Genomic DNA, 23,686 nt, shown 5'->3' on the forward strand with positions numbered 1-23,686 from the left:
CTGCAGTCACTTAATATCTGACACTTGGCTACAAAGTATTCTGGAAGCTTTTTTTATTTTATTTTATATTTTTATTTAAGTAATCTCTACACCCAACATGGGGCTTGAACTCACAACCTGGAGATTAGGGGTTGCATGCTCCACTGACTGAGCCAGCCAGATGCCCCTTTGGAAGCTTTTCTCTTATTCCGTTACCAGTCTTGAATGAGAACAGGACCTGAAGCTATTTGCAGTATCCCACTCGGGGGATAAATTTGAATGGGAATAAAGGGAGAAAAAAATTGGGGGCCAATCTCTAGTTCTTCATATTCTGTAAAATTTCGATTCATTACATTTGGTTTCAAGAAGGTAGGCAGAAGCCCCGATGCTGGCAATCCCTAAAATGGAAACAAAGCTAAGTATTTCCAAACACTTGAAACCTCCAAAAATGGAAATATATACAGGAAGAAAACGGTGCTAAAAACAAGCTGTACAGATTCCTATAAATTTCATAAGCACAAAAAATTTATTCTAAATAAATCATTTTATACACTAATTATGGGGAAAAACGTTCATTACTTTAGCAATTTACTTAAATTATCCAAGCAAAATAAACATAGCAATATAAAAATGTAAGAATTTTACAAAAGCTATACAAAATAACTTATTTAAAAATTAGACTGATACAGTCCATAAAATCTCTTCAAGAGAACTACAGATCTATGTAGCTTTTTTTAAGGGGTAAAAGAAAGGATGCTTTAAGGCTTCTTTGAGAGTAATCCTTTTAGCTGGGTCATACTCCAACATTTTCTCAATGAGGTCAAAGAGAAGCTCATGTTCAGCATCCTGAGAGAGCATAAATTCCTGAAAGGAAAAGAAATACAATCAACAGTCTTTTCAACTACCATTTATCAAATTTTATTTCTCTACCATAAAGAGAAGGGAAACTCAAGGTTTTCGTCACTTAATGGCCCAGACTCACCTTCAGAGGTTTACAACGCCTTGAAACATATCTGCCAGCAGAACTGTGTTCATCCCAGTCTAACCGATCATGATGGAAATATTTACGTTTCCTAAAAATAAGTCAATATCCACTGTTTATAATGCTGACAATGAAAACTTAAAAGATCTAGTGAAAATGATTGGTTTCATCAATTATTATGCTTTTATGGATCAAAGATTAACACTTTACTAGAGACTGGAAAACATAGCCTAGTTATTGGCTTCCCAACAAAGGATCGGTTATTTAAGTGAAAAAGAATTAGTCTGACTTCATTGTTTATATAATAAAGTTTTAATGAGACTATAAGACCAAGTGGTACAAAGGATGGCACCTACTCTTAAATAAAAACGTACCTGGTTTTCTGGATCATATGTTTTGGTAAAGGTCCAAGAATCCTTTCCATCATTGCCAAATGCTCCTTACTATCATGTGTCTAAAACAATAAACGAAACTCGTTAAGCACACTGTGTACTTTGTTCTCATTTAACATAGCTGCTAAATTTCCTCATTTAACATAGCTGCTAAATTTCTAGTCCACAGAGATCAAAAGGAAGGTGATTACTAAAAAGGACAAACTTTTAGCAAGTAGCAGCTGACAACAAATATTAAGGGCCACAGAACAAGCTCACCAATGATATCTCCAAATGAACAAGATAACTGTTTATAAAATCTTAGAAATTTTTTAAGTAAAACGATGTATTATGAAGGAAATACAAATATCCAATAGCATCAGTTACAGAACTTTTATTCCTTCATACTTAACAATTAAGTCTAGGAAAAAAAAAACAACCTGCCTAAATGTACATACTTTGAAGTGCTCATTCGCATAAATAAGCACTTTTTTTGAGCAAAGCCACTGAAACCGATCACTATCACTTACTGGAAATACTGTAAACCCAAGGTAGTATTCAATAAGAATACAACCTATACTCCAGACATCACATGGCTGGGACCATCCTAAGGCTGCAAAACAAAAGCAAACTGTTAGGAAAAAAACTTTCAGTATTTCTTGAAGACATTAAAAAACATGAGCTTAAAATCCTTAATGTGTGCTTTTTAAAGATTTCATTAGCAAGAGAGAGCGTGCGCATCTGAGTGCACAAGCTGGGGGCAAGGGGGAAAGGGACAAGCGGACTCCCTGCCAAGGGTGGAGCCCGGGGCTCCATTCCAGGACCCTGAGATCATGACCTGGGCTGAAGTCAGATGCTTAACTGACTGAGCACCCCTATTCTTAGTGTGTTTTAAGTTACTAATCTCTTAAAAAGAAAAAGATTTAGAAGATCCCCACAAAGGGGTGCCTGCGTGGCTCAGCCGTTAAGTGTCTGCCTTCGGCTCAGGTCATGACCCCGGAGTCCTGGGATCGAGCCCCGCATCAGGCTCCCTGCTTTGCAGGAAGGCTGTTTCTCCCTCTCCCACTCCCCTTGCTTGTGTTCCCTCTCTCGCTGTCTCTGTCATATAAATAAAATCTTAAAAAAAAAAAAAAGAGAAGATCCCCACAAAGAACAGAACTACAGAACTTTAAAGTTACCTTCTATATACAGGTTCCCAAAGCACAATTAAGTAACTTACCTAAAATAACTTCAGGTGCCCTATAATGCCTTGTAGATACCAATGTACTGTGATGTTCATCATCATATGTTGCACTTCCAAAGTCTACAACTTTAATATCTGGATTTATTAAGGTACGTTCATCACGTTTCTGAAATCACAAATGATGGGTTAAGGAGGCATAATATTAAGAAGGCAAAAGATATTAATTTCAAACAATGAAGATAACACACTGAAGACTTACCATTTTGGGATTATATGCCTCTGTGTAGTCAGATTGCACAAATAAGATGTTTTCAGGCTTTAAGTCTGTGTGAGTCAACTTGTTACTGTGCAGAACTGAGAATGAAATGGAAAAAGTTGCTATAATCTGAAAATCAAAAACCTAACCAAACTCAAAAGCCCTACAACAAAAAAACCTCTGATGCCTTTTCTAAATGTCCAAAGTTGTCAACATTTAATAGCCTGCTAGAAAATCACCCACTACCCTCTAAGTTAGTACATCACCAGCTTAATTGCTCAGAAAGTGAAGTAGGATTTTTATTCACGAAGCCGAGATTTGCCTGTTTCCAATGATGGCTTGTAACATTTGTAAAATTGTGTGGATTTTTCTGGTGGGAAAAGCATAAAGTCTTAAAATCATTTTATTTTTTAGCCATTATTTGGAAAGCAGATCAATAAATGAGAAAGCTTATCATAGTCGACGCTACGCTGATAATACAGAAATGACTACAGTCAAGGATGTGAACCTGGACATCGCCACAGAGACCATGAAAGCAGGTATTAGAAATATAGTAACACGTGTTTTGGAAAAAGTGGAAGTAGTTTATAAATCAAGCTAAAATAGTCTTCTACATGACAATATATTATTATATAACGGGCAGTATACTATTTACTGAATGAAATGCAAAACTGACCAACAGCTTGTCATCAGCATCTTTCTCATACCTACTCTTAAGTCAGGCTTATGTTAGGTCCCATTTTTTTCTTAAGAGATCCAATCAGTCTGGCATTAAATTAATCTCAATAATCTCAAGTTTCTTGAAGATAAGCCAAGTACTTACAATTCACTGATTTGCATATCTGATATGCCATCTTCCTGATATGATCCAGACGAAATGGCAGAAAACCATTTTCCTTAATGAAGTCATAAGTACTAAGTCCTAGTAGTTCAAACACAATGCAAATGTGACCATGATGCTCAAACCACTCCAACATCTGGACACAGCGGCTATAAACACATGAAAAATAACTGAGTACAGCTTCTCACAATTAAAATCTACCTGAGAGCATTTTCTGAGTTCTACTTTGATACTTACAATGTACTACTGGGGTCTGTTGTATTCAAGTGTTCCAGAACTTGTATTTCTGAGCGAGCAGCTTCACAGTATCTATCCACATTTTTAACTATTTTTACTGCTACATGTCTACCTCCTCTGTTAGAAGTTAAAAAAAAAAAAAGTTAAAAATGATGTCCTCTTCCACTTTTCTATCACTCCTTTCAAACTGTACTTCTACTTTGACCAACTGTATTTGTTTTCTTGAATTTATGTTCTAGCGTTCAGTTTTACCTGACTATATGTAAGTACTCTCTTCTAACTGTAACTCATTATAAGCAAGGAGAATGATCTTTAGGTATATGGTGGAATCAGCTGATACAAATACATGTTGAATGACACAATTTTTTTCATCAAACGATCACTCACATGAATTCTTTTTTGGTCTTTCAACTAAACTATATATTAATAGCTATAATGTAACAAGAATATTGGGTATCACCACTTTATAGTCCTGTCACTGGCAAATATTTTATCAAATTCTTCATTTTGTCTAGGTTACCAGAAAAGTTGGGATATGGGAGGGGCAAAGTAAGGAGCTCTACTTCTCAGAGCCTTACTAACCAATAGTAGGAAGCCTTTCCCAATAATTCATTTAGAAAAGTTCTGCCATTCAGAAGGGGGAAAATTCAAATAGATAAAAGGAAAAATTTCTTATACTATCTCAAGGAATTTCAACCAGTAGTTTGAAAAGCATAAATAAATATGTGACAGCAATTTAAAAGAGTTCTCAACCCTGCTGTGTTATCAATTATAGCATTTTCTAAAAATATAGATTCTTAGGTGATTACCCTGGAGATTCCATCAATATGCCTTGGGTAAGCCTAGTTCCAAATACCCCTAACATAAAACCAAGGCTGTGGAAAGTTAGATGACTGACACCTCCCCCGGGGTGTGTGTGGAGACGCACAAGAAAAGACTGTCACAACAACTATGCCCAGTGAGACAACAAAATACTTTCTAAAATAATAAAATCTGTTCTCAACTTAAAATCAAAGGCTACATACACTATTAATAGCTAATGTTTAAAAATCTAAAGGGGTGGTACCTTTTTTTTTTTTGAAAGATTTTATTTATCTGAGAGAGCAAGCACACACGAGTGGGGGGGGGCGCAGAGGAAAAGGGAGCAGCATACTCCCTGTGAGCAGGGAGCCTGACGCAGGGTTTGATCCCAGGACCCTGAGATCATGACCTGAGCCAAAGGCAGATGCTTAAAAACTGAGCTAAGTGCCCTTAAAGGGCTGGTACCATTTATTGGGAGTTTCCTAGATCAAAGTCAAAAAACCAAGTGAAAGGATATAATAATATATCTAATTTATAGTCAGGCAATATTTAAAGCTAAAAAAATTCTCTAATATTGCTTACAGCCCCAAATGCAATCTCAGGCTAGGAAACTTACGCTTTATGATCAATGCACTCCACGACTTTTCCAAAAGCTCCTTCTCCTAAAGTATCAACAATTTCATCTAAAAGAGAGAAATAAATCTCAGTTATACCAAGAAGTGGAAACAGTTTTACTTATCATAATAAATACTATCAATGCAGATTACTCTAGTTGATGCTACAAATTTCCTTATCACTAGACATTTTTATTGGTCAACACTGTCAAAAAACATTTATAACTATTTTTAGGTCTAATTTCATTCTTAAGCTCATTTTATTAACTTGATTTACTGTTTTGGAAGTTCTGCTTAACAAATATTACATTTCTACAGAAAGAAAAAAAACACAATCCCCCCCACCAAAAGAAATGAAAAAACAAACAAACAAAAAAACAGAGAAAGAAAAGATTTCCAAATCCCTGAAATCTTTATATATAGATTATGTTATCTGAAAAGTTAATAAGTGTTGAAAAATATTCTATACATCTTGCACTTAGTACGTCTCCACTCTGACAGATCAGGTGACCCTCCTCATCATCCTCTACACTCCTGGTTCTTTTCCTTCGGTGACTCTTCTGGAAACGTCAAGTGGGCGGCACCAAGATCATCCAGCCAATCAATATACCCGAGTGAATTCAGGGCAGAATACGAAATTCATTCAGCGGGGAGATATTCAGGCATTCAGATACACGCCAGGCCACAAACGGTTGGCAGGAGCAATTTCAAATTCAGTCCCCAGAAATTCACAGGGCACATAGTTTATGTTAACAGGAGAAAAACATGGCAAGGAACAGATTTTCAGATAAGATACTCAAAGTGGCAAGGCAACAAAACATAATACAATTGTTTTTCTTAAAAAAAAAAATGCTTAGTTGTAGCATTCACTGAAACATAATTTTAAGTTTCTAGTGTTCTAATTTAATGTTGCAAAATTGCAGGATGTAATATTTACTTGGTCAAAGCAGACTGTGGCCAAATTAAGATTTCCTACCTAAGAAAACAAATATTGAAACAGTAAATAAAATTAAAGTCCTAATTTTGGGGAGAAAAAAGATTTGGCATACAAGGCTAACACTATGTCATTTAAAATGTCATCTGAACTGATCTTCAAATTAACCCATAACCCATAATGTTCAAATCGTTAAGTGATTTGCTTAGTGAAAAAAGAATTAGAGCATGCTTTGCTAGAAAAAGGCATGCCTAAACCTTCAACCATACAAAAATAAAATGCTTATTCTACTTTTGTAACAAGACTTCAATTTATCAAAACAAATCAGATTTCTTCAAGTACCATAAACTAAGTTAATTACCTCCACTGATTCACTGCAATGACAATTAGTTGCCTACTAGTAATAAAATCTGTTACTATGTAACTTAATATGTACTGTATTTCAGGAATTCCCTATTCAATGCACAAACAGAAAAAATCCAAGTTAAATTGAGATGACTTCTTTTTAAATAGAACTTTCTCGAATGATCAAACACAAATTCAAGTAATCCTGTTCCACGTGGGAAATAAACTTTACAAAATGTTTTAAAAGAGCTCATACCCCATGTGAACGATGGTGTGAAGTACTGTGGTGAATCCTGTGTTTGCTTTTATAACTACTTCTTCCACTTCTCCCAGACGACTTGCTACTATGGTTCTGATATCTGCTTTCATGGTCTCTATGGCGATGTCCAGGTTCACATCCTTGACTGTAGTCATTTCTGTATTCATCAATGTAGCGTCGACTATGATAATCTTTCTCATTTATTGATCTGCTTTCCAAATAATGGCTAAAAAAATGGATTTTAAGACTTTATGCTTTCCCCACCAAAAAAATCCACACAATTTTACAAACGTTACAAGCCATCACTGGAAACAGAAAGGGATGGGATTTATCGTTACTTATTTAAGTGATACTGTAATTTTAATCAGGAAAATATATCCCCCCCCCAACTTTTACTGAGATATAGCTAACATACAGCATTGTAGTGATATGTATTTTTATACTGAGACACTTTAAGTACCATCCTTACCTATCAGATGTTTTAGAGTGATTATATTTGCAGTGCTTGTTCTCCCGGGCACTGCTATGTGATCTCTTCTTTCTTTTATGACTGCTGCTGCTTCTCCATTTTCCACAGTCCCAATCTTTTTCATCCCAATCAGGACAGTAAGTTCTCTTTGAGTGTCTCATCTACATAAAAGACAAGTTTTCCCAGTTAACTTGTTTCCCACCTGTCAACACTGAGCAGTTTAATAAAACTCTTCTTTGCAAATTCACTCTAGCTGTGAGTTTTTAAGTTGTTATTTTATTATTTTTTAAAAATTTTATTTTTAAATAATCTCCACACCTAATGTGGGTCTGGAACTCACAACCCGGATATCAAGAAGTCTCATGCTCTACTGACTCAGGTGCCCCTAAACTGTTCTTTTAAAACAAAGTTCAAAAGTCATAGTCAACCACTCTAAAATCACTGATAAATCCAATGAGTGCACTGTATGCCAAACTGTGGGGTCCAAACTCTATTAATAGGTATTCTGCATTATCCACCTTATGCTAAGATTTGCTGAAAGCAGGTAGGAAAAAAAATAAAAGGGGTGGGGGCCAGGAAATCCAATTTATCAATTTTGGAAAAAATCTTACCCCTTTCCTGTCAGCAGCACAAATTTACTATAGGTCCGCATATGTAACTCTCCCCATTTAAGTATTTATCAGAAACTAGCCTCCAACTCAAATGCAACCACAATGTTCTTTGCGACAGAACCCTCATTTTTTCCGTAAAGCAGACAAATCGATCGAACTACCAAGGTCTTTTTTGTTGTTGTTAAAAGATTTTATTTATTTATTCAACAGAGATAGAGACAGCCAGCGAGAAGGAACACAAGCAGGGGGAGTGGGAGAGGAAGAAGCAGGCTCATAGTAGAAGCCTGATGTGGGGCTCGATCCCATAACGCCGGGATCACGCCCTGAGCAGAAGGCAGACGCTTAACCGCTGTGCCACCCAGGCGCCCCATACCAAGGTCTTTTATTACACACAGAAGTCAACTGTGGCACTAGAAAACCACAAAATACCATCTTTTGCGGTACCCAGAATATGCTATATATAACAAAACCTAGCTTATTCTAAAAGCAATCTTACATAATAAATTTAGGGGAGAGGAGCACCTTCCTTCCAGTAGCGTTTCGAACAAAAATCCCTAATAACTTGAAAAAAAACATTATATGGAATTGACTTTTCATCATCAACTACCGTTCTTACCAGTACTAACTGCTGGGACTCTACCACGTCCTTACACATAACTCCGAATCAAAACACTCCAATTGTTCCCTAGGGGTTGGGGGGTAAAGGGGCGCAAAAATTCCAACTTATAAAATGTCTCATAGCCTGGCTTCTCTCACACGCTCCTTCAAATACATCCTTTTATTTCTGCTTCTCCGGGTTCCTAAATCTGATTTTTGTTAACGCGCCGAGGGCAAAGACCCCCGCGATTTTCACTCGAATCTTTCCATAACTACACTAGACGTTCGGTGATATCGCCTCACATCAATGTGTTTTGTCATTTGCTACAAACACAGTTCCTTACAGGAGAGCGACACGCAAATTCCAGGACCAAGTAAACACCACCCACAGCAGGAAGCTTCGCCTCCTCCGCCCCGCCGCCATCTTACAGCTCCGCCGAGGTGGCCAAGGCCGTCGCCAACAAAATGGCGCCTACAGGCGCCCGGCCCAGCCCCTTCCCAGCCCAGCAGTCACTCACTATCCCTCGCCAGTTATCTGGGGCATCGCGGTTCAAGGAGACACTCGCGGCAACAGGCTCCGCAGAACAGGGAAGACAAGCAGGGACGCTTTCGTGCAACCCGGGAGTGAGAGGAAGAAAGGGTCGTCGTGCTGGGGATTACCGGTAGCAAACAAGCGAGAAGAGAGGGCATCACCAGGCGCTCTCGAGGCACAGAAAAAGGGCCCTGATATTTAGCCCGCTTCCTCCTGCGTCTTACCATCCACGCCAGAGAGTCCAAGCCAAAGCAGACAAAGCTTGCAACACGAAAACGGATAAAGCCCAACTGACTGCGACGGGCTCCAACAACAAAATGGAGCTGACAGCCGCAGCGTCAGGACTCTACTCGAAAACACTGGTGACGCGGCGAGCGCGTCCCGCAGCAGGGCGGGGTGGGCGGCGCCGGCACCCAGGGGTGGAAGGAGACCAGCGGTGGCTGCCGTGTGCGCAGGCGCCAGGTCGGGAGCCCAAAGACGGAAAGTGGAGGTGGGGAAGTCGGCCATGGCTGCCGTGTCGGCCATGTTGGCAACTGTCTAGGTCTGAGGAAACAATGTAAGTACCCGGGAAAAGAGTCTCGAACGTGCTAGTTAAAAGTGGTATTTGGGGACGCTAGGTACAAGAAAAAGTGAGGGAAGCATGATACTAAATAGCCTGTGCCCTGATTGCAACCACTAAACAAGCCTTTAAAAAAAAAAAAGCTACACCTCCATCATGTAGCTGTAAATTAGTAATTGTCTGGATTTCGGCTTTTTCTAAGGTTTTGCGACCCATTTAGAACTAGTTAAGTCTTTAGTGGTTGGGACCTACACACACTGTAATTGGATTGGGAAGATTTTTCTCAAGGTTTTAAAAATTGAAATGAGTGGGCTGGAGCTTGGAAACAAAGCGGGGACCCTTCATAGTTAAACATTTGGGCATTAAGTCAGTCCTCTGCACTGTTAAGGCCAGATGAACTCTGAAAAGGGAAGTGGAAGGTCGTGAAGAAAAGGTGTCAGAAAACCGCTGAACAACAAAATCATCAAATTACGCTTTAGTAGACCAAAGTAATCGCCAATCCTGACCCCGCGCCCTTCCTCCATTTTGTCTCTTTTACTCCTTCCAAACTTAGTGGAAAACGTATAAAATTAAACATTACAACTAAGCGTAATTTTACTGTTCACACTTGCACAGGAGAGCCCTACACAAATGCACAATGGTTGGTAAGAAGTGATGAGGCATAAGTATTTCCAAAATTCCTACGGTAGTTTGCGTTTCTTAAGCGCCTTCTCTTAATGGTTTTAAAACCATTAATATTCATAAAACCATTAATACTGAAATCTTTATATTGGGGCCAGGTTATATTTATATTTATCAAATAGAAGGTAAAGATTTCATAGAGGGAGAAATTCATTACAATAACTTGCGAAAGCACTGTACATACGTTCTCAATCTTAACAATCTATGAGATGGGCATCAACTATAAACTGCTATTACAGGTAAAAGTTGCAGTGAAGGACTACAGAGAGCAATTTAGAAATCCCCACGGTAAGATTGCAAGGGTGAAAGACGATGAACTTTGAAAGAGTCTTGTATATACTACCAAAATTAGTTTCCAAATGGTTTTAAATTTAGCAAACTCTCAAACCTAACCAGTTACTAATTTGGCATTTGAAAGTATTTTGTTTGTTCTTTAGTGCATGTTATTGGTTGTTTTGGGGCGGCACTATGTCCCTCCAATTCATGTTTAAGTCTTAACCCCCCCCCCCCCTACCTCAGATTGTAACTTATTTGTAGATAGGGCCTTTACAGTCCTACTTAAGGTTAAAATGAGGTCAGGGTGGGTCCTAATCCAATATAAGTGATCTTTCTTTTTAAGAGATTAGGACACAGACACTCAATGATTGTGTGATGGTAGAAGATGGTCATCTGCCAGCCAAAGTGAGACCTTAGTGTAAACAGCCCTGCCCACACCTTTATCTTCTAACTTATAGTCTGTAAAGAGAATTTTAAGTTACCAGTTTCTGGTACTTTGTTATGGCAACCCAACAAACACTGAACAGTGCAAAGATTTTAAAATGGTATTTTGGAGGAAACTTACAACTTTATTCCCTAATTAGTGAAGTTGAACGTTTTCCCTTTTCTTATTACTTGCCCATTCATTCCTCATTGCTTTTTTGAATATACAGTTCTCATTTGTTCTTGAAGTTTTTTTAATTGCAAGAAAGTTTTCGATTTTCATCTACTTAAACTTGTTCCATCTTTACCTTTGTCATGTTTGTAAACTGAGAAATTCTTTCCTTTTCAGAGATGTTTTTACCTTTTTTTTCTTTTTTTTAAGGCATCTGGAATTTTGGTACATCATGTGAGGTGAAATTCTTTTGCTATTTTCTCCATATAATTTATTGGTTATCCTAACACAATTTATGAAATAACTTTTCTTTTTAATGATTTTGGATATTGCTTTATTTATTTATTTTTAGATTTTTAATTTACTTGAGAGAGAGAGACAGCAGAGAGAGAGAAGCAGACTCTCTGCTGAGCAGAGAGCCCGATGTGGGGTTCTGCGGGACTCTATCGCAGGACCCCAAGATCCTGATCTGAGCCAAAGGTAGATGCTTAACCAACTGAGGCATTCAGGCACCCATGATTTTATTTTTTTAAGTAGTCTTTGCACCCAGTGTGGGGCTTGAACCCACAACCCCGAGATCAGGAGTTTCATGCTTCAGCAACTGAGCCAGTCAGGCGCCCCTAATTGTAATTTGTTTTTAAAAATTTACATTATCTTTTATTCTAGATTTGTTTTAGAGTTATTATATTGAGCTCCCATCCCTACCTCTATAGTTGGTACAAATTGAATTGAAAAGGACCATCAGTTTTCATTTAAATTCACTAGTGAAATAGTTACTAATCTATCCAGTTTGCTAAACTGATTAAAAGTTGAGTCCTGTGTATTAAAATTTATATATTTTACATATCTGTTAGCTTCTTAGAGTTCACTCCCATGGAATAAGCAGTGTCCTATGCACCTTTATATCCAAACCTGGAAGAAACTCAATAAATTACTTACTAGTAATTTACTAGTAAAAACTACTAGTTATTTTATTTTATTTTATTTTATTTTATTTTATTTTATTTTATTTTATTTATTTATTTGACAGAGAGCAAGAGAGCACAAGCAGGGGGAGCAGCAGGTAGAGGCAGAGGGAGAAGGAGGACCCTGGGATCATGACCTGAGCCACCCAGGCACCCCCTAGTTTTAGTTTTTCAAACAAAAAGATGAGAATACATATCTTTAAAAATACCCAGCATAGCTTATATGTTGCTAAATGGATTTGGAAATTACCAAGTTTAACCAATGTATAAATTGTAACTATTCAATTCACCATCAACCAAAGGCATACAGAAAGAGCGCTCTTGGGGTGCCTAGATGGCTCAGTTGCTTAAGCGTCTGACTTTGGCGCCCTGTTTGGCAGAGAGAGCCTGCTTCTTCTCTCCCTCTGCTGCTCCCCCTGCTTGTGCTCTCTCACTCACTGTGTCAAATAAATAAAATCTTTAAAAAAAAAAAACTCTCTTCAAAGAGCTTCAAACCAAGATCTAAGGATTTAGGTATCTTTTTTTTTTTTTTAAGGTTTTATTTATTTATTTGAGAGAGAGTGAGAGAGCATGAGAGGGGTGAGGGTCAGAGGGAGAAGCAGACTCCCCGCTGAGCAAGGGAGCCCGATGCAGGACTGCAGGACTCGATCTGGGATCATGACCTGGGCCGAAGGCAGTCGCCTAAGCAACTGAGCCACCCGGGCGCCCCAGGATTTAGGTATTTGAATGAATAGGTGCCGGTATATTTTTAGAGTGGTGAAGGAGCTATCAAGGCATATATTGATTATATTATCCCTTAAGTGCATCAAGCTCCCTTTGCTATGAAACCATGATTATCTGGAAACTTCTGAAAATACTAGATCAAAGATTAGCAAATTTTCTTAAAGGGCACAATAGTAAATATTTTAGGCTTGTAGGTCTTTAGTCTCTGTCACAGCCAATCAATACTGCTGTTGTAGCACAAAGCAGTCAGAAAACGTAAAAAGGGAATGGTTGAAATCCATGAAGACTATTTCCAGAAACAAGTGGCCAGCCTGAGGGCTCTAGTTTGCTAACCTCTGGTCCAAATGGGGAGCCATATTACTCTTTTTTTTTTTTTTAAAGATTTTATTTATTTATTTGACAGAGATAGAGACAGCCAGCGAGAGAGGGAACACAAGCAGGGGGAGTGGGAGAGGAAGAAGCAGGCTCCTAGCAGAGGAGCCTGATGTGGGGCTCGATCCCAGAACGCCGGGATCACGCCCTGAGCCGAAGGCAGACGCTTAACCGCTGTGCCACCCAGGCGCCCCTTTATTACTCTTTTTAAAGAGAATTTGGTTGATCAACAATATTCTAGTTTTCTTGTAGTTTATATGTATTGCCAATTAATGCGTGGAACAGAACATCAGTCATTCAACTGCCAATGTGATCAATGTGATCCTTATGATGCCTCCAGTATGCCCAAGGTGGGCAGCCAGTCCATCTATGAGATCTTTATAGCTATAACTAAATAGACATTGTAAGAATAAGTTCTAAAAACCAAAAATCCACCATGTTGGTAGCACTTAAAAAAACAAAAACAGAGTTTAGAATAAAAATTGAGGGAATGCCAGTCAGTTCAAAAACATCTTGACAATCAGTAAAAGCCTCATAAGAGTAATGACGAAAAAATTCAGTGTCATTCAATTGAAAAAGAAAAATATCAGGTATAAGTGTCAAAACAAATTCTGGCCAAAAGAGGCTTTAAGTATAGAAATTTAAATGATTAAATTAAAAGGCTGAATCAAAATGTGAAGGCATTAGGGGTATCTGGCTGGCTCAGGAGGTAGAGTATGCAGTTTTTGATCTTAGGGTCATAAGTTCAAGCCCCACATTGGGCAAAGAGCTCATTTAAAAAAAAACAGGATATTAGTATAATCGGCACATCAGTTTAGTAGAAAGTATAGATGGTAATAAGAGGATATTGCAAGCTAACATCCAAATTGTAGTTAAGAAAGAAAATATTATTTAGATCTGCTATCTGCAGAAATGATACAGACCAAGAAATGCTGGGCGTCAGTTTTAAAAATACCCAAAATCTAATCAAGGTGATGGAAGCAGATTGAAGAATATGGTACTTGATGAGATCAGCGGTGTAGCCTGATAAATGATGAGGCCTATTAGGTGAGAGCCCCATGGTGGAGAGAAAGGTTAGGAGAGCAGCTTCCATTTACTCACTACAGAATGCTTAATCACATGCCAGAAGCTTTACGCTCATTGTTTTCATTTAATCCTCACAGTAGTCTTATGAGGGGGATGAGTCTTTAGGGACGAGAAAATTTGGGAGATGTTAATCTGCCTGAAGTTACTAGTAGGAGGTAAAGCTGTGATTCAGACACGGTCTAAAACTCTACAGCTGGTGCTCTTAACTAAATAATTGCATTTTTCAAACGGATCACCTGTAGAATTCTGTCCTGCAATACTATAAATGATAAGCTTTCAGAAATGTTCCATGGGCAAATGAGTTGGAAAATTCTGAGTGCTTACTGTACTCTAGGACTTCTCTGAGCCTTTACTGTAAATCTAAAGACTAGAGAAAATAGCAAAATAGATTGGCTGGCTTTTCTAGATCATCTCTATCTTGTCCTTACTCTGACTGCACAAAGTGAATAATTAATGGAAAAGACTACTTCCAGGATGTGGACTAGATACGTTAGGAATATGTAATTAGAGTGCTCAAAAATGCCTGGATTTGAGGCTCAGCATTTAAAAATGAATGTTTATATGTAACAAAAAATTAGAAGAGTCTTTAAAAAATTAAATACATTAGATAATAGTTACGGTAAAAAATATGCTTTAATGCAATAAAAGCTGTTTGGGCCCCCATGGTACCACCAACTCATAGAAGATCTTAGCTATAAACAGGCAGAAGGATGATGTAATCTTTTGACATAATTAAAACTGGGTGAACTACAATAGGTGTGTTCCTTGAATAGTCTGCCAAATATTTCTCCAGATCTGTTACAGCTATTGTGCAAATGGATTGGCATGAATAGTTATGTCCTTAATGTGTACATCGTTAAGAGGTCGATAGGTCTTCTCATTTACTGGTAACTTCTCCAATTCATCCAGAGTCTCCAGACCATCTATTACCCTGAAAGGGAAACAATATAAATGTATGAAAATTTCGTCAGATTGAAACATAATATCCAGATACCCATAGCAATTACAGTTTCCTTAAGAGAAAAGGACCACATCTCATAGTTCTTTTGAGTTCCCTAGTTAAGTATGCAATAAAATACTGATTTTCTACCATGGATGTGAGCCAAAATTCAGAAACAAAAATTCATTTTTATGCCGTTAGACAATAGCAATGGGTAGGAATATTACTACCAAAGTACTCCCATAGCATAGCTACAAATGGGCCTAATATAACCAGTCCTAAGATTTTCTTTGCTATTGGAAAGCCCAGAGAAAGTACATAAGGGTGACACTTATTAATCAGTACTGCCCTAAACTAAAGATCCTGAAGTGGGTGGCCACTTTGCACTTTATCCTTTAAATGTGGTGTTTTTACTTTTTGCATCTGGGCAACAACAAAAAACAGTAATAATAAGAGAAGGGAAGATGGGACATTTAAGCCCATTTCTAGCAAGTGTATTTCATGTTACCACAAAGAAAAAAACATAGCTATCCTTCTGGCAAGTTGGTCTAAAACATTTGCTAAACAAGGTGGCTTGCTTTATTTATTTATATATTTATTTTAGAGCAAGTGAAAGAGAGCATGTGAGTGGGGGGAGGAGATAGGGAGAGAGAATCTCCAGCAGACTCCCTGCTGAGCAGGGATCCTGATGTGGGGCTCTGTCCCAGGAACCCAAGATCATGACCTGAGCCAAAATCAAGAATTGGTCGCTTTATGAACAGAGCCACGCAGGTGCCCCCCACTAAGGTCCTTATATTTTAAGTTTCAAAAACTTTCCCACCTTCTGGCTCAGAAAGAGCAACAGAGGCTATAGGAAACAGATCTCAGGCAAAAAAAGCACATGTAGAATTGAGGCAAGTCAGTCAAGTACTCGGGACACAGCCCCCTTTGAGAACAAATGGAAAGCTATGTACCATTTTCCTAGAAAAACACATGTGTATACACACAGAACACATAATTTCAAGCAATTAAGGGACCTAAGGTTAAGAATCTTTGTTAACTCCAGTTCTGTCACAAATCTAGTAACATAAATCTTCATAATTAATGATCAGTAATTCTGAATGGTGGGTTAAAGGAGAAAATGAAAGGAAGGGAACCTGAATGATCTATATCCAGGCAATTACTACTAGAGACTAATATTTCATTAATTTCACTGATTACTAATCTATAAATTAGACACACTTATATGGAGTGAAAACTAAGAGTTGTTAAGTCTTCTATTTTTAACCTAACTTGGCATCCAAACTTAAATTAAAAAAAACTCTAGAACTGTGCCTTGGTTTATTGAGCATAGCAAATATTTGTTGAATGGACAGACAAGTTGACTTCTTGCTGATTTATAAAAGCAATTCCCAGGCATGGTGCTAATAGTGGATATTCTGGCAGAGCCTGCTAAACATCTCCCTAGGGTCCAGGCTCCCCTTCTTACTCACGAAAACCGATTTTACTGAGAGTGGCAGTGTGTCTAGCTGAAAAACATTTCCTACCCTCCCTTGTAGGTAAGGGGAGGCCACATTGCTAAGTTCTGGGTCTTCCAGGAAAGCTGTTTAAAAAGGGGCTGACTCGTGGAGCCTACTTTAAAAAAAAAGATAAATAAAAATAAATAAATAAATAAAAAAGGGCTGACTGAGCTGGCAAGTACCTCTTGCCCTTCCTCCTCCTCTCTGCCTGAACACATGTTCTGACTGGAGCTACGCTGCCCATATTATGACCATGAGGTAAGTGTAAGGATGGAAGATAAAGATGGTTTAGGAGAAAGAGGCACCTGGAACACTGGTGACAGAGGCGCCTGGGTGGCTCAGCCGTTAAGCATCTGCTTTCAGTTCAGGTCATGGGTCCGGGGATCGAGCCCCGCATTGGGCTCCCTGCTTGGCGGGAAGCCTGCTTCTCCCTCTCCCACTCCCCTGTGTTCCCTCTCTCATGTCTCTCTCTGTCAAATAAATAAATAAAATTTAAAAAACAAAAAACAACACTGGTCACAGGAGGGAACCATCATCTTAGCCCATCTTGTTGAAGCCACTGTTTTTCAGATCTGTCAGTTGCACAAAATGCTATTCATAAGAAATGCATTACTGTTAATTTGCATAATCATTAAAAAAAGTATTGGCTTCCTATTTTACAAAATAAAAAAATTAAGGCTTGAAGAGGTTATAAGTTCCCAAGGTCACAGGGCTGGTAAGTGGTGGACTTACCAGGTGTATTTAGCTTTCATACTGCTCTTGCAGTATTATGCTGTTATCATAGCCTCTCATATGCATCCCTTGCAATGAAATTTCCAAAGAAAACAATAACCAAAATACTTACTTTCCAAATACTGTGTATTTCATGTCCAAATGTGGCTGCTTGCCATAGGTGATGAAGAACTGAGATCCATTGGTGTTTGGGCCATTATTAGCCATAGATACAACACCTCTAACATTGTGCTGTAAAAGACAGGCCAAAATATTTAACTGTGTTTTTATATAAATATTCCAAATATAGGACTGAAACAAGACCTGTACTTTTTAAGGGACCAAGAAAACATTTAATCAGCTTCTATTACAACTAATCCAAATGTCACTTTCTGTATTATCTGTATTTCTAAAACTTGTATGTAAATTGTTTATATATCAAATCATATGTTCCAGTTAATTTCATTTTCACTTTGGAGGAGTATAGCCACAAACATTTTTTGCAATACCAAGGTATAATAGAAATCCTTACATTTATATTAAGGAACATGCTGGCATGAAACCATCAGGCAGACAACAAAACCAAAATCCCCATAATCTCTTCACACATACACTGGATTCTGGCTAGTTTCTTTATCTGTAAAACAAGGGAGGGAGGTTGGACTAGTTCAGGGGTTTATTCATAATTGAAATGCTTACAAGGGTCAGCAGATAATTAATTGGACAGAATGTACACATTAGGGAATGATGGAGTCTGGCAAAAGGAATGATATATCTCTTGTCTAATAGCACTAAAAATTTTTTTTAAACCAATGGCCATTGAGAATACATCTGTGGATCTTCCAACCCAAGGGCAGTCAGTTCATGACCCAGGAGTGGATGATCTAAGGGAAGGTCTCCTACAGCTCAATTATTCATGAAACCATTTGTTATACAAGGGACTGTTTAAAGAATTAAAAGGACTTTACTGGTAAGACTGAAGACATGACAGAGCTGTGTTCTAAGGACGTGCTGGAATAAATAATGATTACTCTCTCCTTAGTTATTCATCCGGAAACACTAATGAGACAACCAATAGAAATATAGCTACATCAAGATATTAAGGCATTGATGGACATTAAGGAGGGCATGTGATGTAATGAGCACTGGGTATTATATAAGACTGATGAATCATGGGCCTGTACCTCTGAAACCAGTAATACATTATATGTTAATCAATTGAATTTAAATAAAAAATGTGGAAAAAAAAAGATATTAATGCTTTATTGTATGCCTAAAAGGTGACTCTCAAATGTTACTTTTGATACATACGCAAGAATGTACATACCACTTATAACTTCATAAAATACTCATTAATCTATTTCTAAGATTTAAGAATCCAATTTACCAAACTGTTGCATATGCCTGTGTATTCCTCCTCTATTACCTCAATCGCTCCAAGAGAGAAACACTGTTCTACTATTTTTATACATGCCTAAACAATATACTTTTTTTTCTTTTGCTTGTTTCTGAGCTCTCCAAGATAATATCATACTATTTTTAGTCTTCTGGGAAGTGCTTTTTTTTTTTTTTTTAAGATTTTATTTATTTATTCAACAGAGATAGAGACAGCCAGTGAGAGAGGGAACACAAGCAGGGGGAGTGGGAGAGGAAGAAGCAAGCTCATAGCGGAGGAGCCTGATGTGGGGCTCGATCCCATAACGCTGTGCCACCCAGGCACCCCTGGGAAATGCTTTTTATACCATCATTATGTTTCTGAGATTTACACATGAATGTGTAATGGCAGTTGTGATTTTTACCATTGAATAATATTCCACCATGGAATATAATTGTCCATTTTATGATCAATGGACATTTGGGCTATTTTTAGATTTTGCTATTAAAATAACACTCTAGGAACACTCTTATACTGTCCTGATGCACACTTACAAGAGTTTTGGTAGGGTAAGCATTTGGGAATGGAATTGCTTGGTCAGGGTATGTGAGTATTCAATACACACCCTCAGCTCTGGTAGATGAAGATAATGGTTCTTAACCCTAACTATAGGAATCACCCAAGAACCTTAAAGTATAATCTAAGTCCTAATCAGTCCTGTTCTTTCTCCCTATTTTTAGGGGATGTAAGGCTGTAATATTTCATATTTTAAAACTTCCACAGGTGAGTCTGTATTGGCTAGTGTTGAAAACCACTAGTACAGGATGGTGGATCAGTGTTACGGAAGCAGTTATTAATTAATGCCTAAAATGTTTTGTTTTTAATTCAGGAAAAGGATGACTTATAAACAATTTATCACCTCCAACCCCAACTCTTATAACAAAAGTAATGTTCCCTTATGAAAGAAGAAAAAATAAATTACTCCTAGTCCCACCATCCAGACGTAAACACTACAATGAATTTTTTTCAGAATTTTCCTGGATATATTTTAATATGACTGAAATACAATGAACTAAATTACTTATTGAGAATTTATCTTTTTTTCTAATTTTTAAAGTTACCATTTTATGCAGATACAAAGTTTAAAAGACCACATGATAACTGTCAGCAGATATCATCTCTGGGAAGTAGGACTGATTTATTTATTTTAAATTTTTTAAATTTAATTAAAAAAATTTTTTTAAAAACAGGCATGCACTTGTTTTTTATTAAGAAAAAACAAACAAAAAAACCCAAAAAGTTCTTGGGGTACCTGGCTAGCTCAGTTGGTGGAGCATGTGACTCTTGATTTTGGGGTTGTTAAGTCTGAGCCCCACGAAGGGTGTAGAGATTACTTAAAAATAAAAAAAAAATTTTTAAAGGAAATAAAAAGAAAAGGTTCTTTAGAAAGTTTGAAAAATAGAGAAAAATATGAAAAGAAAAAACAGGAAAGGAAATAAAAGTCTCTAATTTTATCATGCTATGCACTTCCCTTTAACCTAGTTGGGATCTACCACAGACATTAGGTTAATACAGGAATATTCAAACATCTAACACAAGATGATAAAAGTTGGATCTTGATAATGTGCAATATTGCACAGGAGGTCTCACAGGCTTTCCTCCCTACTCTCAAAAAAGGCTAGTGATTCATGTCATTCAACATAAATTTTATAGTACCTGTTGGTACATTACTGACTAAACATTTCAGGTTGGACCAGAAGATAAGCTCACTTAATATCAAGATCCATGTAATTGTGAGATTCCAGAATATATTTTAGGCAAGAAATGCCATTTATATTTATATTTTCTCCCTGACGTTTATCAAGTGTACTAAAACTACAAAAAAGGTGTGTTTGTATACTGATGACATTAACTTGTGTTACTACAACATATGTATTCAAGTTTTCAAGTGTAAATAAGGCATGAGAAAATAGATTTTGAAGCACTAGCGATATACCTTAAGATATTCACTATATTCATCCTCAAATTTCTTGCCCCAGATACTGTTACCTCCTCTTCCGGTACCTATATTACAAGACAAACAAATCAAAAGAAGTATCTAATTAAAAAAAAAAAAGTAAAGTTGAAAAGGTTCATTTTCTAAAACATAAGGGCTATTTTATAACTATTTATTTTTAAAGATTTTATTTGTGAGAGAGAGAAAAAGAGTGCACAGCTGGGGGAGGCAGAGGGAGAAAGAGAAGCAGGCTCCCCGCTGAGCAGGGAGTCCAACGCGGGGCTTGATCCCAGGACCCTGAGATCATGACCCAAGCTGAAGGCAGACACTTAACCGACTGAGACACCCAGGTGCTCCAATAACTCTTTAAATAAAATTTGGGGTGCCTGGGTAGCTCAGTCGGTTCAGCATCTGCCTTTAGCTTTAGTCATGACCCCAGAGTCCTGGGATCGAGTCCCACACTGGGGTCCCTGCTCAGCAGAGAGTCTGCTTCCTCCTGTTACCACCCAACCTTGCTTGTGTGCTTGCACGCGCTAGTGCTTTCCCTTGCAAAAATAAATTAATTTAAAAAAATAAAGATAAAATCCGGTATGTCCTCTCCTCTCAAAATTTCACTTTACAGACCAGAAAAATAAAGTATCTCTACAGAAAAACAAATCCTCTCACTATCAATATTGTTCATATTTTATTAAGATTTATTTATTTTAAAGAGAGAGTGTACGAGCAGGAGGTGCAGACAGAGATGGAGAGAGAATCCCAAGCAGACTCTGTGTTCAGCAAAGAGTCTGATGCAGGGCTTGATCTCATAACTCTAAGATCACAACCCAAGCCGAAACCAAGAGTGCAGTGCTCAACCGACTGAGCTATCCAAGCACCCCAATCATATTTTATTTTAAAGCTAGACGGCAGTAGCTTCTATTTAAAAATTTCTTGCTATGGTAAGGTAGCCGGGTTATAAAAACTCTATGTGGTTATATCTTTGGTTTTATTTTATAAAAATTAAATAAATTTTATTTATATATATTTTCTAAGTAGGCTCCAAGCCCAGCGGAGCTTGAACTCACAACCCTAAGATCAAGACCTGGGCCGAAATCAAGTCAGATGTTTAATGGACTGAGCCACCCGGGCACCCCCCAAAATATTTTTGAGTATAGCTGACACACAATGTTACATTATATATTTTTCTATTCTTTGTCTACCCTCTTCTTCATACTATATACCCAATTCTCTAGATATTAATGGAATAACTTACCTGTTGGATCTCCTGTTTGAACCATGAAACCCTTGATATTTCTATGAAATATACAGCCATTGTAGTAATTACTGGCACAAAGAGCCAAAAAATTCTGAGAAGAGTAAAAATAATGATCGGGAAATGATGAGGCAGAAACACATTTAAAGTAATGAACAAAGTGTATTTACGGAAAACATAATAATGCATTTATGTTGTTTAGGCATTATTGTGGGTAATGTCACTTTTCTGCCTAAAACACTTTAATGGCTTCCTTAGGTTCTTGGACTAGAATACACAATCCTACCTCTACATCTCATGTGTTAATAACTTCTGTTACTATGTTAACCCCATCATCATTCTGAAAATTCATCCAAAAGAGGTAGGCTTTCCCACCTTGAGGCCTTTGTATTTCTATCCCTATACCTGGAATATTCTTTTTATCTCTTTCCATGGAGATGCCTTCATTACCTTCTGCACCCAGTTCAAGTATCACTTTCTTGGCTAGGCCTGTCCTCAACTTCTTTTAAATAATTCTTTTCCATCAGTCTCTATTTCAGTGCTTTGTTTCCTTCAAGGCATGAATGACTTCCCCCACCCCCACCCAACTAATTTTCTCAGAATATTAGCTCCATGAGGGTAAGGAATGTCTCTTGTTCATTACTGTATTTCCTGACCCTGGCAAGATAGCCTTTCATAAATAATTATTGAATGAATATATAGAAAGAGCTAACTCTTTCCTTCTTTGTCATTTAAATAATTAAAATAATGTAAGAAACAGTTCTCTTACCTAATATCCTAATGATTATTTATATTTCCTGAGGAAAATAAGTGAAAAGAAAAAAATACTAACCACTCTACGATTAGAGAAAAATTACCTACCCTTTCTTTGATCCATCTTTAACATCAAAAGTAAGTGGAAACTAGGCCAGAAATGACGATGGCTAGTTTTTCCTGACACTGGTTTTATATACAAGTGTTTATTACTTTTTAGGTTAGATAATTTAATTTCAAAATGGTTATCCTGATGCATTAATTCATTTTTAATTGTACATAATGGTACTCACCTCACAAGTTTTGGGTGTCCTCTCACAGAAGACTTCTATTTTAATGTCACCTACATCTGTATGCAGTGTCACTGACTAAAAAGGAGAAAAAAAATAAGAAAAAATGAGATTTCTTCATGACTTTATGCATTGTATTATTTCCCAAACTAGATTAAAGATGACAATCTAAACGAAAACACAAAAAGAAATACCATTTCAGAGATGAACTGTCTGAGAGTAAGCTGTACTTCTTCAAAATTTATTTCGTAGAGGGGCGCCTGGGTGGCACAGCGGTTAAGCATCTGCCTTTGGCTCAGGGCGTGATCCCGGCGTTATGGGATCGAGCCCCACATCAGGCTCCTCCACTATGAGCCTGCTTCTTCCTCTCCCACTCCCCCTGCTTGTGTTCCCTCTCTCGCTGGCTGTCTCTATCTCTGTCCAATAAATAAATAAAATCTTTAAGAAAAAAAAATTTATTTCGTAGAAAAAAACTTCAGAAGATAAATATAAATGTTACTATAAAATGCTATCTACCTTAGACTTTTTTTTTTAAAGATTTTATTTATTTATTCGATAGAGATAGAGACAGCCAGAGAGAGAGGGAACACAAGCAGGGGGAG

The 23,686-nt window shown here is 37.5% G+C and overlaps 3 protein-coding genes across 7 annotated transcripts in view; 1 reads left to right on the forward strand and 2 right to left on the reverse strand.

Annotated features, from left to right (window-relative positions):
• Positions 1–482: 482 nt before the first annotated feature.
• On the reverse strand, positions 483–9,375 carry CLK1 (CDC like kinase 1). 3 transcript variants are annotated; one of them, XM_002915842.4, is made up of 13 exons: positions 9,236–9,375; positions 7,272–7,432; positions 6,800–7,028; positions 5,734–5,824; positions 5,267–5,333; positions 3,850–3,966; positions 3,595–3,761; positions 2,775–2,869; positions 2,552–2,681; positions 1,863–1,945; positions 1,336–1,415; positions 962–1,052; positions 483–843 (listed from the first exon to the last, which is right to left on the reverse strand). In XM_002915842.4, exons 1-13 carry the CDS (start codon positions 9,236–9,238, stop codon positions 700–702), a joined length of 1,458 nt encoding a protein of 485 aa, XP_002915888.1. In that variant the 5' UTR covers positions 9,239–9,375; the 3' UTR covers positions 483–699. The 3 variants fall into 3 exon arrangements, with proteins under 3 accessions (XP_002915888.1, XP_034510821.1, XP_034510823.1); XM_034654930.1 differs by lacking the exon at positions 9,236–9,375 and adding an exon at positions 9,140–9,159; XM_034654932.1 differs by lacking the exons at positions 5,734–5,824; positions 7,272–7,432; positions 9,236–9,375 and having other exon boundaries at positions 6,800–6,938.
• Positions 9,376–9,426: 51 nt separating this feature from the next.
• The window catches only part of NIF3L1 (NGG1 interacting factor 3 like 1), a 42,420-nt gene continuing 28,160 nt past the window's right edge, over positions 9,427–23,686 (forward strand). Inside the window, exon 1 of the mRNA XM_019795985.2 lies at positions 9,427–9,567. The gene's annotated coding sequence lies outside the window, so the exon portion shown is untranslated. The remainder of the gene's footprint in view (positions 9,568–23,686) is intronic.
• PPIL3 (peptidylprolyl isomerase like 3) overlaps positions 14,883–23,686 on the reverse strand; it is an 11,161-nt gene continuing 2,357 nt past the window's right edge. For all 3 annotated transcript variants that reach the window (XM_011220527.3, XM_011220526.3, XM_034654936.1), the window contains exons 3-7: positions 23,088–23,162; positions 22,042–22,135; positions 20,790–20,857; positions 17,552–17,670; positions 14,883–15,199 (exon numbers count right to left, since the gene is read on the reverse strand). In XM_011220527.3, coding sequence (XP_011218829.1) covers positions 15,073–15,199; positions 17,552–17,670; positions 20,790–20,857; positions 22,042–22,135; positions 23,088–23,162 — 483 coding nt within the window. In that variant the 3' untranslated portion in view covers positions 14,883–15,072. The remainder of the gene's footprint in view (positions 15,200–17,551; positions 17,671–20,789; positions 20,858–22,041; positions 22,136–23,087; positions 23,163–23,686) is intronic.

This window comes from Ailuropoda melanoleuca, chromosome 2 (assembly GCF_002007445.2).
Source record: "Ailuropoda melanoleuca isolate Jingjing chromosome 2, ASM200744v2, whole genome shotgun sequence".
Lineage (NCBI taxonomy): Eukaryota > Metazoa > Chordata > Mammalia > Carnivora > Ursidae > Ailuropoda > Ailuropoda melanoleuca.